Consider the following 17032-nt stretch of genomic DNA (forward strand, 5'->3'; position numbering starts at 1 on the left):
GGAGCGTTCCTCTAGAGCTCAGACCTGTGACGTCCCCGCAGCCCCAAAGCTGCAGTTGAGGGACTGTTTCTGCTCTTGCAGCCCACAAGGGACTCTGCTCCCTAGCTACAAGCATGCTCGAGGCCTCAGTCGCCCGTCTTGCACCCCCTGCTGGTTCCGGAGACGCAGGGCCTCACGCGTGCTGTTGGCGTGAAGGCGAAGAGGGACAAGGCAGGGGTTTTGCCTTGTAAAGCCTCACCTGGGTGGTTTAGTCTCCAGGTGGCTACACACCTGGTGTCTTTGTGCCCTTTCTGGGAGTAAGGACTTGAGGCACTTGTAGTTAAGCAGGGATGGGCAGGACAGCCTCTGTGGGCCGGGTCCAGCCCACCAAGCCAAGTGATCCGGCCCATGACTGCCCTGCCCCCAGGCCAATCAAGACCTGAGAACAGGGGAACGCGCAGAGTCTCCCTACTTTCCCCCCCCAATTGGGCTGTGCAGTGCCTAGAGAGAACTGCCAGCTGTTCAAAATGGTTGGTGGTTCCCTAGGCAACACGTGCCCCTGGCAGGATAGGGATGGGGGGCAAAGACTTCACCTGCTCCCTCGCCCCCAGGCTAATCAGAGTCTGGTGGGGAGGGGGGAGAGCATGTGAAATCTCCTGGCCCCGCCCCTTCTGCCCGAGGCCACGCCCCTTCCGGGATGGCCGGCCACCACTTCGTAAATGCGTAAAGTGGGGCCCCTTCAAAAATAATTGCCCACCCCGAGCTAGTCACACCGCAGCCTTTGCGGTAAGGAGCAGCCTCGCTCTCGTTACTGAGGGATCCCTTCCACAAGCTGTTTTTGCGCCCCCTTCTCTTGTAGGGAAAGCCCAGGCGCTGCCCTCCGAGGCGAAGGAGAAGCCCACGGGGAGCATCGACTCGTACCTGAAGTCAGCAAACAGCTGGCTGGCCGAGAAGAAAGACATCGCCGAGCGCCTCTTGAAGAACACGTCGGCGAAGACCGAGAACGTGAAGGGCTTCTTCGGGGGGCTGGAAACCAAGTTCATGGGCAAGAAAAGCGAGTGAGTGTCGCTCCGCTCACCCCTAGTGGGGGGCGTGTGCTGCGGCCTACATGAGCGCGACATACAGGCCACGTGGCTGTCAGCCAGACACATGCCTGTACTGTCTGGGATAGACGCATGAGGACCTCCATTACCTCTCAGGGCTTCATCTCCCCAAATCACATTCACCCAGCCACTAGAGTAGTCATGGGCAACCTACGCTGGTGGCGGGCCACTCACGTGGCCCCCTCACTATCTTAGTGGGCCGCAAGAGTCCATAGCGTGACACTGTGGCCAAAAAAGCAAACATGATTCTGGGCTGCATTCACGGGAGTGTGGTGAGCAAGACCCGAGAAGTCGTTCTTCCGCACTACGCTGGCTGATTAGGCCTCGGTTGGAGTATTGTGCCCAGTTGTGGGCACCACATTTCAAGAAAGATGGGGAGAAATTGGAGACAGTCCAGAGAAGAGCAACAAGAATGATGAAAGGTCTAGAGAACACGAGCTCAGGGAAGACTGAAAGAATTGGGCTTGTTTAGTTTGGAACGGAGAAGACTGAGAGGGGACCTGATAGCAGTTTTCAGGTACCTAAAAGGGTGTCACAGGGAGGATGGGGTGGGGGAGAAATGATTCTTCTTGGCCTCTGATGATCGGACAAGAAGCAATGGGCTTAAATTGCAGCAGGGGAGGTTTAGGTTGGACATTAGGAAAAACTTCCTACATGTCAGAGTGGTTCAACACTGGAATAAATTGCCTAGGAAGGTTGTGGAATCTCCATCACTGGAGATATTTCAGAGCGGGTTAAACAGACATCAGGAATGATCTAGATGGTGCTTGGTCCTGCTGTGAGGGCAGGGGACTGGACTGGATGGTCTCTCGAGGTCCCTTCCAGTCTAGTGTTCTATGATTCTGTGAAGATTGTCACACAACACACAGTCAATGCTTTGCTAACTGCTCTTGGGTATGTAGGATTTTCAGGGGGTGCCGATTGGCTGCAGAGGGAGCACCTGGCTCTTACTATCAGTGTTGTGTGTAGTCAGCCCCCACTTCGCTTCATGGGCCCTTGATTTGTGTGTGTCACTTTAGTAATAGCGATAGGAAAAAAACTCTGGATGGAAACCAGGGGCATGTGGCAACCCTGCGCATGAGCAACAGTAACAAAACGTTTTGCACAGAACCCCGATGGGCTGCACTAAAGGGTGAGACAGCTGCATGGGTAGCTACGATTCCACCCAGCACGCATGGACAAGGCCCTTCAATCTGTGTGAGCCCCTAACTGCACAGGCTCTCCAGTGGTAGCTCTTCACTCTACGTGGGCTTCCTAGTGAGGTCTGTCCTTACTGTGTGCCACGACAGGGTCTCCGTGGTTCCCAGACTGCTCTGAAAGCCATCTGCCTAGCTGCCCGGCTAGACCATGCCGGTGTGCAGCAGAAATCCTGCATGTCGCATGCCGTTGGCTGCTCTCATTTCTAGCCTGTAATGCTAGTTGGCAGAAAGTATAAACTCCTTAAACGCCAGAGAGATGTTTGACCACCAGCGGGAGTGGGGGGAGGAGGCCCATGTGTTCATGGATGGGCATACATGTGTCCCCAAGACCGCCTCTCCGTTCAGAGATGACTCTCTCAGTGAGAAACGTCACTACAGAGAGAAGGGAACAGCCTTCTGTGGGCTTTCCGACTCATTGCTCCGACTCTGCAAGAGTGGCTAGTTCCAGGTCTGTAGGGTTCTCTAGTGGCTAGCTGTGGCACTGGAAGTCAGGAGAACTGGAATGCATTCCTGGCTCTGCCACTGAGTCTCCGGATTACCTTGGGCACATCAACCAGCCTCCCTGTGCCTCAGTTTCCCCATCACAGAAAAGAACCTAAGAACGGCCATACAGGGTGAGACCAAAAGTCCACCTAGCCCAGTGTCCTGTCTTTCAACAATGGCAAGTGCCAGGTGCCCTTGGATGATTGCCTGTTCTGTTCTTTCCTTCAGTGATCCATTTTCTGTTGCCCATTCCCAGCTTCTGACAAACAGAGGCTAAGGGCACCATTCCTACCCATCCTGGCTAATAAGCATCGATGGACCTATCCTCCATGAATTTATCTGGCTGTCTTTTGAACCTTGTTAAAGTCCTGGCCTTCACAACATCCTCTGGCAAGGAGTTCCACAGATTGACCGTGTGTTGTGTGATGAAAAACTTCCTTTGGTTTGTGTTAAACCTGCTGCCTAATACTTTCATTTGGTGACCCCTAGTTCTTGTGATATGGGAACAAGTAAATAACTTTTCCTTATTCACTTTCTCCACACCAGCCATGAGTAAGATTGTATAGACCTCTAGCCTATTTCTCTCTCCCCTCCCCCCCCCCCACCGCCCTTGTCTCCTCCTCTTTTCTAAGCTAAAAAGTCCCAGTCTTTTTAATCTCTCTTCCTATGGCACCTGTTGCAAACCCCTCAGCATTTTTGTTGCCCTTTTTTGGAATTTTTTCCCAGTGCCCAGGTAAGAGAGGGATAATGGGCTTGCCTGCTTTGGAGAGAAGAGTGTCGGCCAAGCAGTGGGAGACGTTCTGGGGAAATAGGCTGCGTAGGCGTGAGGTGGTGGTTGAGAGGAGCTCTCCCTAGGTACTTTGGCTGAGGTGACGTAGCACCTCTCAGTCAGTCGCTTGTATGTCCCCATAGCTTCTCGCCCGGTGGCCTAAGGTGCATGTCAGCGGGAGAGTTGTATGGGCTGGTAGGGGGCAGAACTGGTTGCTGCTGTGGGGCATTGGTTTCTGGGAGGGAGGAGCTGACAATGTGCTTTTGTCCCTGTAGGGACGGGGAAGAGAAGCCAAAGGAGAAGCTGCAGAAGACAGGTAAGCAGAGCGGCCACGAAGCAGTGGCCTCAGCGAAGGGATCCAGGAGGGGCTTGGAGGGCAGCCACGGTGTGATAACCCAAGGCTCAGCCAGCATCACGTAAGTGGCTGGCAGAGCCAAGTTGCCGTGACTGACAGCCGCTCGGGGTTGCCACGGCACTTCAGGCAGCTGCCGGGGAAGTTTTCCTGGCCTGCTCTTCAGAGCGGTAGCATCTCCCGGTCCACAGCAGCATCCCCCGGCTGCCAAACGCAGCCCGCGCACAAGCCGTGTGGTGCTTTGTGTGGTCGTTCCCCTCCCCCACGGAGCGTGGGCAGAGCCCGCTACTTGCGGCTCGGCTTTTCTCTCCCCTTGGGGGATGTTCCGAGCTGATATTTTCCCGGCTACGGGAGGGAGGCGGCCTGGGCGTGGGGTGGGCAGGTTCGGGCTAAGCTTGTGTTGGTACCGATCAGCCGCCTCGCAGCCTGAGCGGGACATCTGCTTCCTCGCAGTTTCCCTGTACAGCCCCGAGGAGGAGGAAGAGGAGAAGAAGGGAGAGAAGATCTATTTATACATGCACCTGAAGCAGCAGCCGATCTGGTAAAGCCACCCTGCACGGGCAATGGCACCCCTAGCATAGCACCAGCCGTGCGGCTCCCGGAGCTGAGCCCAGCATTGCCGCCGCTGGTCCTCCCAGGCTGGCCCCGTGACTTACTGCCCTTCCTCCTTGTTCCGCCGGGGGCCTGATCCTGGTACTCTGCTCTTTGCACACGGCTGCCTTCCCCCGCCCCCCAACCGATGAAATCTGTCAGTGCGGCCACGGAGCAGACTCAGGATGTGAAGGGTTAACTGGTGAGGGCTGGAACAGCTCCCCCCTGCTTCAGCCCCATGCAGGAGGCCTGCTATGGACAGGGGCTGCTGTGGCCAGGCTGGAGGCGGGGGGAGGGAGGCGCTCCAGCCCAGCAGCAAGCAGAGGGGCCACTCCAGCCACACTGGCGCATCCCCCTTTCCACTTGCCCCCTTTTAACTGGTTAAGCTGCATGTTTAACCGGTTTAGCCAACTCAATGGGATTTTGCCTCCCTAGACCAGACCCCCCCCCAAAACCAGGACTGAAAAGCTCACGCCAGCTGACTTCCCTTTGCTGCGTGCGGTGGGCATACGAGCCCCCGGTTGGCTCTGTGTGGATGGCAGCTGGGCAGGACCCGGTTGTGCATGGGCACACGCGCCTTGCCTTGGCTCAGGGGCCGCGACCCTGCTCTTGGGCGCGCCGCCCAGTCTCCAATGCCTTGTCCCTGTGTCGCAGGCACACCCTGAGGTTTTGGAACGCTGCCTTCTTCGACGCCGTCCATTGCGAGAGGAGGAAGAGATCTCCCACCACCAGGTAGGGCGGGAACACCGAGTCCTGGCTGCCCTTGGCAAGGGAGGGCTGGAAGGCAGGGGGAACGCCACCCGGGGCTCACTCACCAACTCCCCTGCCACCAACTGTGGAGATGATAGGTTTCTGCCCCCTGTCAGCTGTTCAGATCCACCCAGCTGATGGCTGATTAAATCCTGTTGCACTGCGAGATCAGTTGCCGTGGCTAACGCTAGCACTAACTGCCCGACGGGCCAGGCGCAGTGTTGCAAGGGAGGAGAACAGTGCAAGGAACCTGCCCCCTCCTCCCAGCTGCCTTTCTGAGGGGCCTTCCCCGGCGCATGGCACCGCGTGTGGTGAGGCTGCCTCCTAGACACGGTAGCTGTTGGAAAGCGCGGAGCTTCTTCCTTCAAGGGCTGCTGATGGCAGCGCAGGCCCGGTTGTTAGAACTGGCTGGGGCGAGGAGCAGAGGCTGTAACTTCGCAGGAAAGCATCTCCTCGAGCATCTGTTCGGTCACACAAAGCCAAGATCAAATAATATTGAGGGGTCTGGTTGCCACAGGCTTAGAGAGGTTCAGCGGTGTAATTCCCACGGGTGTTACAGAGGTCGTGGGCTTTTGGGACAGGAGAAATCCATTGAAATCATCTCTCCGTCATAGCTACTTCTGTAGAGCAAATAGGTGATGACCAGTCTTCTTTTACTGGCCTGCCAAGACCTGAACTCAGTCCCGCTTTCACCCTGTCTCTGCTCTCCTGATCTGTCAAAACCGAGGCAGATCGCAGGGAAATGCTTTGCCTCAAGTGGTTGATTACAAGGCTGCACTTTGTCAGATGCATGAAGTGGAAATTCCAGAGGCAGGTATAAACATCCAGGCACAAGAAAAGAGTTCCAATCAAGAGTAAGGCTAGTGATAATGAGGTCAATGCAGTCAGGGAGGATGAGGCCCACTTCTAGCAGCTGATGTGGAGGCGTGAACACCAAGAGAGGAGAAACTGTTAGTCTATAAGGTGCCACAGGACTTCTCCTTGTTTTTGCAGATTCACACTAACACAGCTACCCCTCTGATAGGGGAAGTTTGATTGCTAGGATTGCGGACATCCTCTGAGTGTTGCAAAAGGGGCACAGATAGAGGAATGGAAGTGAAACTGACTCAAAGCACAGAAGTGAGATTGATCTTTCAAGCTACTGAATCAAATGTTGAAATAAGCGGTGAGGAGTCAGTCTGGCTTTTAAAATTCTCCATGACTTGCCATTCTGCAATGCTGTTTATACAGAGGGTAGGTCACTTTAAAAAGACTTTTTTCTTGTAACCTGACAGCGTCCCTTTAAAAAAGATAGCATGGAGATGTGCGTAAGGCACTGGCCTGGGAGTCAGGAGACCTGGATTCTGTTCCTGCTCTTCCACTGACTGTGTGTGTGACCTTGGGCGAATCCCCTCGCTTTGCCACTGTTTCCATCCCTGTGAAATGGGGGCAATTCTTCCTTACCTTTGTAGAGTGCTTTGAGATCTGTGGTTGAAAACCACCAAGCGTTGCAATCCAGGACTCGACGCCTGGAGCGCTAATTAGCTTCTTAGATGTGGTCCTGAGAGAAGTGCCTGTTCGCCAGATAGGAAGTGCCCGGATGGACGGGAAAAAGACTGGCACGTTGTCAGTATTTTTCCAACACAAACCAATGAAAGACCCTACTGAGCACTATTACAGCTTGCATTTATGAAGCATGAAATTAGCAGGAGCAAATGCCTCGCGAGGTCATGTGCCTTTGGCAGCTGCACTCTGGTGAAAATGCCTTTTTTTTTTTTTTTTAAACTAACTGGATGGTTGATTTCCCCGGACTGCAAAAACAAAACCTATTTGTAATAAATAACTTTTCTGAGCGGTGGCCCGGGGGCATTGCAAATATTGCTGACCTGTGGAGAAGCTGAGATATCTCATGCTGCTCCATTGGGAACCTAGGAAAAGCTGGCTGCATAATATGAACCTGGGCATCGCTTGTGGAACGAAAATATAAATCATAGCAGGGAGAGCAGGTTGAAAACTGGTAGCGTCCTGCCATGTGCTTTGGGACGCTGTAAAAATGCCAGGTATGGTGGTTCACCTTTTACCTACAGTTAAAGAACTGTCCTAAATCCACTGACAGCGTCACTGTGCTTTGTGAGAGAAGCTCTAAGGAAGGCCAAGGGGAAGCCCTTTGACCGTCTGTGCTGGTTTGAGTCTTGTATCAACATCGCTTCAGTCAAACCTGGTCCCCAGTGAGTGATTGGCCATGGCAGTCAGGTTCCTATTAAAGAAGCTTTGAGCATCCCATGATGGTCCCAGTTAGACCCCAGGATATTATTATTCACAAGGGCGTTTCTGGGTCTTCATCCCCTACTGCTTGAGTAGCAAGCTGGTTCGCAGGCTAAACCTTCCAGTGTTTGACACGCTGGTCATGCTGGCCGGTAGGGGATAGCTCTAAAACTGAGGCGGGAAATTCCAAGATTCCTCCTGCTGGAATGGCAGTTTTAGCTCCTGTTTCTGCTCCTCATCCATCCCTGGTAGGTGCACACTGAGGGGATGTCTAGACTATATACCTCTGTCACCAGAGGCATGTAGATCAGGCTACCCGGCATAGGGAAATGAAGTGGCGATTTAAATAATCACTGCTTCATTTAAATTTAAATGGCTGCCGCGCTGTGCTGATCAGCTGTTTGTCGGCTCAGCGCGCTAGTCTGGATGCTCCGCGGTTGACATCAAAGGCATTTGTCGACCTCCCCGGTATGCCTCGTGGGATAAGGTTTACCGGGGAGGTCAACAAATGCCTTTGATGTCGACTGTGGAGCGTCCAGACTAGCGTGCTGAGCCGACAAACAGCTGATCGGCACAGCGTGGCAGCCATTTAAATTTAAATGAAGCGGTGATTATTTAAATCGCTGCTTTATTTTCCTATGCCAGGTAGCCTAATCTACATGCCTCTGTCGCCAGAGGCATGTCGTCTAGACATACCCTGAGTGCCGGGCTGATTTGGGGTGAGACCGTAACCATCTGTATCCATGCCCCACAGGCCAGGAGATTCATTCAAGGGAGAAAAATGGTTTGTCCTCTAGTGTGTAAGCCCCAAAAGCTGTGTCTAGACTACATTCCTCTTTCGAAAGAGGAATGTAAATGAGGCAAATCAAAAGCGCAAATGAAGCGCGGATTTAAATATCCCGCGCTTCATTTACATGTTCATGTCCGAGCGCTTTTTTGAAAAAGGGGTTTTTCGAAAGTGAAAACTCAGTCTAGACAGGGTTCTTGTGGAGAAAAAAAAAAAAACCTTTTTCAAAAGAACCCGTACTCCTCATTTTTTCAGGATCACAGGTTCTTTTGAAAAAGGGGGGGGGTTCGAAAGAACCCCATCTTGTCTGCGCTTTCACTTTCGAAAAACCCTTTTTCAAAAAAGTGCTCAGACGTGAATATGCAAATGACGCACGGGATATTTAAATTGGCGCTTCATTTGCGCTTTCGATTTGCCTCATTTACATTCCTCTTTCGAAAGAGGAATGTAGTTTAGACGTGCCCCAAGTGTCCCCTACTGGTACATTCCAGCATCCACCCTGGTGCTGCGCGTGTGTGTCTGATGCTATCCAGCGCTTCCCCTTCCTGAGGGCTGAAGGGCTCGTCTGCTGTAGAAGTCAAATGTGAAGCAATGAAATTGGAAGATACTGGACACAGTCAGTCAGTGCCCAAGTACTGTGGGATGCTGTGTGCTGTCATGTGGTACCCAGACACACACAGGCCTGCCCTGGCCTTCCCCTCTGCTTTGGCTGTTGTGGGGAGGGAGATATAAGTTGCACTTTCTGCGTTGCACCACTGTTTTTTGTGGCATCATTAAGCCTCAAACGGAACTAAGTCCTGCTACAGCTTTGTAGCGTTCTGTTGACACTTCCATCTCCCTCTTCCCTCACAGGGAGCTTCAGGTTTCAGCAGCCCTGCAGAGAGGTGTGTTTTCCAGCCTGGGCTAGGGCGTCATTCCGAGAATCCATGACAGCCGTGCAAATTGCTGACTCGGGGTTAGGCAAGGATGACTTGGCCTGGTGGTCTGTGGTATCACTTAGAGACTGTGTCAGACATAAGGGATAGTGTGAGAGCCTTTTTCTAGTACTCAAGCCAAAATTGTACCCTGAAGTATGCAGGTGCAGTCCTCGCCAGGGGCATGTGTCACTTGCTCCTGCGTGTAGACAGGAATCGAGAGTGAGTGGATTGAATCTTGAGTCTAAATCTCCCCAGAAACTCTTCTCTGCTGTGCTTGGTTGTCTTCATTTATCCCCATCGGGTTTTTTTAGAAGCCGTCACTTCCCAGCTATTCGTGTTATATTGCCCCTCCTAGAGAGGTCCTCACCCTATTGGAATTAACCCAGTAGCCACTTGGAGACCCAGCCAATGCTGTGCTAAATTCTGCAACCGAAACTTTGCCGCAAGGAACCCTGTGGTGTTCCGTAACCTCTGCTGAGACTCAACAGTGAGCGTGCTGTCTGACATGAACAGCAGCTTTGGTGCACCCAAAACATGCTCAATAGTTATAGCTACGGGCAGCAGTTTTGTCCCGGAAAACTTCAAGATGAGTCCTAGTTTGCTCACAGTAATCCAAAGAAAATTCCCAAAGCACACAGAGCCGGATAAAGTTATTTCCACCCCATCAGTGACCGAGGAAGACATTAAACACCATTGAATAGGCACAGAGATATCATTGGCAGGTTCAGATAACTTCACTCAAGAGTCCTCAAAGAGTTAGCTGAGGAGACTTCTGTTGACAGATTTTAGGGAATGTTGGCATATCGGGGAAATTCCAAAAGTGTTGTGGCCGTATTCTGGAACGGCATGCACGGAGACTCAGGACAGGCCAATCAGCACGCTGTCAGTCCTGGGCAAAATAATGTATAACTTGATATGGAGCTTCAGCTGAGAGAGAGTGAAAATATACATATAATTAATGCCAGTCTGCATAGTTTTATGGAAAATAGACGTTGTCAAATCTGATTTCATTCTTTGAGGCGATTACAAGTTTGGTTGATAAAGATAAGTTCATAGGTAATAATACATTTAAGGATTTGTACGGTGTTTGACATAGTTCTGCATGATATTCTGGTGAAGAAATTGGCACTATCCAATATAAATGACATGCACGTTCAATAGGTTAAGAACTGGCTGACAGATCTCCTAAACAAGCTGTCAGAGACAAATCACTGAGAAACAACATGGGATTCCTCTGCATCCGTACGAGGCTTGATGATGTTAGACATTTTTACCAAGGATCTAGCAGTAAATATCAAACCACATTTGCAGATGACCGAGAGGCTGGCAGAGGGGTAAATCTGGATAAAGAGAGGGTATTAATACAGAGCAATCCAGATTGGTTGGTAAGCAGGGCCCATTCAAATAAAATCCAGCCAAATGCAAAGTCTAGGGGCAAGGGATGCAGGCCAGACCTGTGAAATGTATCCTGGAAAGCAGTGACCCTGCAAAGGATTTCTGGTTCAGAACGGCCATGAGCTCTCGGTGTAAGGCGGTGGCAGAGCGGGCTGCTGCTACCCAGGTGTATAAACGGGGGCTGAGTCTGTCTCTGTATCTGATACTGATTAGACTGGCATGTACTCACTATCACATTTTTAAAAAGAGGTTGAAAACATAGGAGAGGCTGCAGAAAACAGACTTAATAAGGACTCCCGGCTGGAGAAAATGCTTAGGGGAGACTTAGGGTATGTCTACACTTGCACCCTAGTTCAAACTAGGGATGCAAATGCAGGCGTTCGAAAAGTGAAAGTGTGCACCGGCATGCGTTAGTTCGAACCAAACCCCTTGGTTCGAACGAACGTTCCTTCTCATTTTACTACTAAAAAAATGAGGAGTAATGTTAGTTCAAACCAAGGGTTTTGGTTCGAACTAATGCGTTCACAATTTCACTTTTGAAAGAGCTGTTGATGGGAGTAACGCGCCGGCAAGATCATGCTAATGAAGCGCGGGGTATTTAAATTTCCGCTTCACTGACGATTTCGAATGCCTACAGTTGCATCCCTAGTTCGAACTAAGGTGTCAGTGTAGACATACCCTTAGAGATCAGTCAGGTTAGCTGATCAGAGGAGCTTTGATTACAGTGTACGAATGCCTTCCTGGGTCCTAGAGGATTCTTGAATCCAGTAGAGAAAGACCTATCCAGAAGCAGTGGCTGGAAGCTGCAGCCAGACACATTCAAAATGGAAATTAGGCCCACGTTTTTAACAGGGTGATTTACCGTTGGACCGACTACCAAGGGAAATCATAGAACTGGAAGGGACCTCAAGAGGTCATCAGGTCCAGTCCCCTGCCCTCGTGGCAGGACCAAGCACCATTTAGATCATCCCTGACAGGCATCTGTCTAACCTTCTCTTAAATATCTCCAGTGATGGAGATTCCACAACTCCCTCAAGGCAATTTATTCCAGTGTTTAACCATCCGGACAATTAGGAAGTTTTTCCGACCAACCTAAACCTCCCTTGCTGCAGTTTAAGCCCATTGCTTCTTGCCCTAGCCTCAGAGGCCAAGGAGAACAATTTTTCTCCTTCCTCCTTGTAACCCCCTTTTAGATACTTGAAAACCGCTATCATGTCCCCTCAGTCTGCTCTTTTCTAAACTAAACAAACCTAATTCTTTGAGTCTTTGCTCATAGCTCATGTTCTCTAGACTTTTAATCATTTTTGTTGCTTTTCTCTGGACCTTCTCCAGTTTCTCCACATCTTTCTTGAAATGTGGTGCCCCGAACTGGACATAATACTCCAACTGAGGCCTAATCCGCGCAGAGTAGAGCGAAAGAATGATCTTTCATGTTTTGCTCACAACACTCCCTCATTAATTCATCCCAGAATCACGTCTGCTTTGTTTGCAACAGTGTCACACTGCTGACTCACGTTTAGCTTAGGTGAGTCACTTATGTGAGTCCACTATGACCCCTAAATCCCTTTCAGCAGTAATCCTTCCTAGACAGTCGCTTCCCGTTCTCTGTGTGTGAGAAACGGATTGTTCCTCCCTAAGTGGAGAAATGGTGGTTTCTCCATCTCTAGATGTCTCCCAATGAAGAGAGGTTATCTTTCTGGAGGGTAAATGTTAGTTCAACCAAACAACTTGTATTTGGCTAAGTGTCACTGGGTGAAATTGAATAGCCTGTGATATGAGCATATCAGACTAGGTCAGTGTTTCTTAAACTTTTTAAGACCAAGGAACACCAAACGGTAGTTTTTTTTATGAGGAACACCGAGAATTTTTTGTTGAGCCAAAAAAAAAAAAAAAGGTTGGGGGGGGGGAGTTTTTGAGGGGGGAAAAAAGGGCTGGGGAAAATTGAGGGAGGAAAAAGAAAGGTTGCCTGCCTCTTTAAGGGTGGCCATTTTTAATTCTGTTGTTCTCCGCGGCATACCTCCGACTGCCTCACTGCACACCGGTGTGCTACAGAACACAGTTTAAGAAACACTGGACTAGGTCAAGTGGCTTTTTATGGCCTTAAACATCTGTGAATCAATTAATAGAGTAAAAAAGCTGGCAAGCTGGATATTCTTCTCAAACAGAAAAGGATCCATTTTACGTCCTACCCCCAGCAGATGAACTCGGCAGCTGGGTAGCAGTCTGAGCATTGCACCTGAGTTTCTGCTCCTGGAAAAGAATATTGCGTGCTCCAAAATTGGATCTCAGTCTCTATCCAGGCACGTTTTTAGTTGACTGTGAACATGCTACCGTTGGCTGGTGACCGCTTTGAGAAAATGATTGGAAAACGAGAGTGCACGTGGCCACAGTCTCCTCAGTTTAGCTTGCAAACTGCGGAGACGCCTTGATCTGGTCAGAGCTCGGAGACAGCCCAATCTTCTGATCAGGCAGCCCTTCCAACAGGGACGGCCCAAGTTGTGGTTTTTTTCTGTTTTTAAATCATTGCAAAGCCTTTTAAGGTAGAAATCGGGACAAAGCAACAGGCTTGGTTCCAACTCTGTGGATGCAAGATGAGGTGTAATTCAGACATGGGGCTCTGCTCCGGAGAGAGAAATGAGGTGAAAATAGGGGGAATACCCACAAATGGCATAAGAAGAGATTCACCAGTAGCTTCTTATCTTAGCAACCAGTCATTGATACCATCCGAATCCCAGTTCTAGCAACCTGCAGTGTCTTCCAGTCACCATCATTCATGCAGGAGCGTGCCCTATTTCAGGGTGGCTCCTGCCAGAGTGAATTCCTCCGGCCTCTTCATGTGTGCACTGCAAAGTGTGGATCACACCACAGTGACTCTGCAAACTTCCTTCCCTGTAATAGTGATGGAGCATTGAACCTGAGCAATCAAAGCAGGCCCTGGCTGCCTACCCTTTTCCCCAGAAGTAGGGAGGGTCTTTGTGCAAAAGCCACGTGCAGATGTAAACCCCTCCCCCCCCCCCTTCTTGTCTGGTAGCGGTTTGCGGGGGGGGGGGGGGGGCGGTGTCTGTTTTGGGTGAGCTGTGTGCTTTAAAAATCACAGCTGCACTTCTGTGGGCACCAGAAAGCTAATTTTGGCAATACCCTGGGCTCTTGCTTCTCAAAGCATTTTACAAACATGACTCTTTGGAGCGCCCTGGGAGGCAGGCCGGCATCCTCATCCCCGCGGTACAGAGGGGAGACTGAGGCAAGTGAGGTTGTGGGGGAGGGGATTAGAACCTGCACATTCCTGGCTCCCAGGCCAGTGTTCAGACCTGGTCTCTCACTGCATTGCATAGCTCCTCGTACGGTCTGCAGTGCATAGCGTAGAAAGGGCTTAACCCGGCCCATTGCATTCCTCGGTAGCCACCGCGTCAGTGCCTTGGTTACGGGCTGGCTTGGCGCAGAGACGCCGCTCTCCCGATGTGGTTCGTAGTCCCAGGCCTTGGTTTAGAAGGGAGTGCGGTGTCCTGGTACCTCTTGAGGGCTTGGCCTGCACTGAAGGCCGGCTGGAGGATGTGGCTGTTTGTGGAGCAGGGGTTGCAGTTCTCGGCTTGAGGGGATAAACTCACCTGGCTCTCACCACGCGTCCGTGCTAAAAACAGAATCTGGCCACGGGATGGGCGAGCCACTGCAGGTGCCTGTCAGAGAGACCCTAGGAACCTATTTGAGCTACCTCGCTCATCGGGTAGCATCATGCCCATCTGGAATCATGCCCCCCGCTCCAAGTGTGGCTGTCCCCTCTCCTCGAACCTGGGAGTTTGCCTGAGTTAAGGACTTTGGTGTTTGGCTCTTGGGGAACAAAGGTGAGAAGAAATGCATCCTCTGTCCAGAGACTGGTCCCATTCAGTACAGGGTCAGCCGCTCTAGTCCGCCACCCTCGGGACCTGACCGGGGATGAACCAGAGAATTTGCTGAACCATGGGAGGTCAATATTGTCTAGCAGCACGACCAACACTTCCTCTGCTTACTGGGCTCTTAGAAGACAGTTAGGGGTAAATTCGAGCTAAACAGCACAGAACTCTGAGAGCCAGGCCTGATGGCTGGAAACAAACTTTATGGGACTGTGGGAAACTTGGCCATGCCCATGCTAAGCGGCCATCTGGCTAACTAACATCGTGCTGGATCAGGGATGTTGCCAAACCAGAGAGTGCTGGACTAGAGAAGTTCAACCTGTATTAGGTTCCAACCCTGTTTAATAGATGGGAGCTTCACATTGGAGTGATCACATAGTGTGTGCATATCCCCTTTGATCAGGCTAGAAAGACACCTTGGGTCCCAGCATTGAGACACCTTCCTCTGTCCTTCCTTAAAGGCCTCCAGGGGGGAGTCTGCTTTTCTGAAAGCCTTTTCTCACCAAGCTGGGTTTGTGTCTCACACTTTGTGGCATGCTGGGGGAGAAACACCTGCCTAAAGTCCTTTCCTGGGGCTACGGGGAGTGTGAGCAGAAATGTGTGCGTTCATACTTGGTAATTGCTTTGGAAGAACAGGAAAAGCGTGGAGATAATTGGCAGGAGATTTTCCTGCAGGGGGGGAAGAAAACTAACAAAAATCCTTTTCTTCTCTCTGCCTCTAATGACTTTCTTCCTTTCATCTGTTCTTCTCTTTCTCCACCCATATATCTTGCATGATCTTTAACATGTAACCTTTGCTGCCCCTGTTTCTGCTGCCACTCCAGAGGGAACACTGGAGAGGAAGAGGAAAAGAGGTGTGTCTGTCCACATTACTTTGTTGCATTTTTACAGTACCATTGACTCACTTCTGGTCCAAACTGTGCCTCCGTGGGAAAGCGTTACCGATGCAGGTTGGGCTTGGAAATGCCACCTACTCAAATGGGTGCAAACTCTGATCTCTCTCTAGCTGCAGCAAATGGGGGACGGTGCTATCAGTGGGACTAACCTAAATCTGGGAACAGTTACATCCTTAATCCTTAGATCTGGTCGATTTTAAAATAAACTTAATCACAGTCCACGGGTTGAGATCTCTCAGTAACGAATTAGATACACAACGGATAGAGCAGTTGATGTTTCGTACTTCTGTTCTCTTGGGCCATTTTACTCCACTTTCATGGGCAGTTTTTGGACACAAACTGAGTCTCCTGGAATAGAGGGAGGAATGTCATTCTATCCTCGTCTCCTTATTTCGTTTTTTCCTTCGCTACTGACTCCGTGACATGGTGTGCTCCGGTGAGCGTTGCTTTTTCACGTTCAGTTCCCGATGCCTATGCTGTGCTGAATCAAGGCATATTCGATCCCTTGCTTTAGTGTCTTCCCAATGCTGCTGTGGCTTTTATGTTGTGAAGATGCTGGTTGGAAATTTTGCCTTTTTATTTATGTATTTATTTATTTTAAGTTGTGGCTTGTGTTTTTTAAAAAAATGCCCATGGGGGGAAAATAGCAAGTTGCATTGAGAGTTATGTTCTTAAGCTTTATAAGTGCAAGAAATGATCTACTGGGGATCAGAGTCAAGAGCAGACTAGTATTTGGGGCTGGAGGGGGAAGAGTCTTTGATTTAACAAAAAAAAATCTTGACATCTGATTGTGGAACTAATCATTTAAAGCCAACAAAAAAGCCTCCCTGAAAAAAGGGGTAGGAGCTCCCGGATACGATCTTGAAAGTGCAGCTAACATCTGTTAGGGGAAAGAAATTGAGTAGATTTTTGTAAGCAGAGCACTGCTCAGATTAGTTGTCTGGTGTAAAATGTACCTGCTCACAGGGACTAAATTAAATTGGCCATTGTCAGTGCAGAGAGCCTTGTAGCGCTCCTATACCTGCAGAGAAGGGTGAATTTCAAACAAAGCATAAAAAATCACACTGCTGCCCAGAATTGGACATGCAGCTGCCAACATCTGGAGGTCTCTGCAGTCCAGCATCGTGAGTTTGCTGGTGCATTGCCCTGCTGAGAAGCTAGAATTTTAGAAGCCCATTTTGCAGAAATATCCTTGCCCTCAGACATTTAATAATACAGTCAAATAGGGATTATGTGAAAAAAAAATAGATCTCTACAGTGGTTTTTTATGTCAGATAACGATCCCAATATTTAATTGAAACACATTTTTAACCCATTATTCCCGAATAACAGACCTGGATGCCTCATGAATCTCCCTTGGTCACTTTGATCTTGTTTTCCTTCAGCAAGACTATCCGAGGAGGGCAGAAAAACCTAAATACGCTTACTCTGTAACTGGGATAATGAGATCTGTAAAGCTTTGATTTCAGCATTCCAAGCACCTTGCTGATTTTTCTCCCCTCTCTCTGCCCCCCAGCAGCCTTCAGATTTAGATGCATATTTTGGTTGCTATAGTGAACCTGATCCTGACAGTCTGTGCTTTTAATCGTATGCCTAAACTTTCTAGTGAGGCACAGAATTTGGCCACACAAACACCATCAAAGCAGCTCCATCCCTTGCAGTTTTTTAGGCCCAATCCTG

At 50.1% G+C, this 17032-nt stretch overlaps 1 protein-coding gene across 4 annotated transcripts in view; it reads left to right on the forward strand.

Moving 5' to 3' along the window:
* KIAA0513 (KIAA0513 ortholog) overlaps positions 1-17032 on the forward strand; it is a 94100-nt gene that overhangs the window by 67964 nt on the left and 9104 nt on the right. For 3 of the 4 annotated variants that reach the window (XM_075939932.1, XM_075939933.1, XM_075939934.1), the window contains exons 6-9: positions 839-1037; positions 3809-3849; positions 4339-4426; positions 5131-5208. In XM_075939932.1, coding sequence (XP_075796047.1) covers positions 839-1037; positions 3809-3849; positions 4339-4426; positions 5131-5208 — 406 coding nt within the window. Of the gene's footprint in view, positions 1-838; positions 1038-3808; positions 3850-4338; positions 4427-5130; positions 5209-15280; positions 15311-17032 lie in introns of all 4 variants that reach the window. The other variant, XM_075939936.1, reaches the window with a different exon arrangement.

Source organism: Pelodiscus sinensis, chromosome 12 (genome assembly GCF_049634645.1).
Source record: "Pelodiscus sinensis isolate JC-2024 chromosome 12, ASM4963464v1, whole genome shotgun sequence".
Lineage (NCBI taxonomy): Eukaryota > Metazoa > Chordata > Testudines > Trionychidae > Pelodiscus > Pelodiscus sinensis.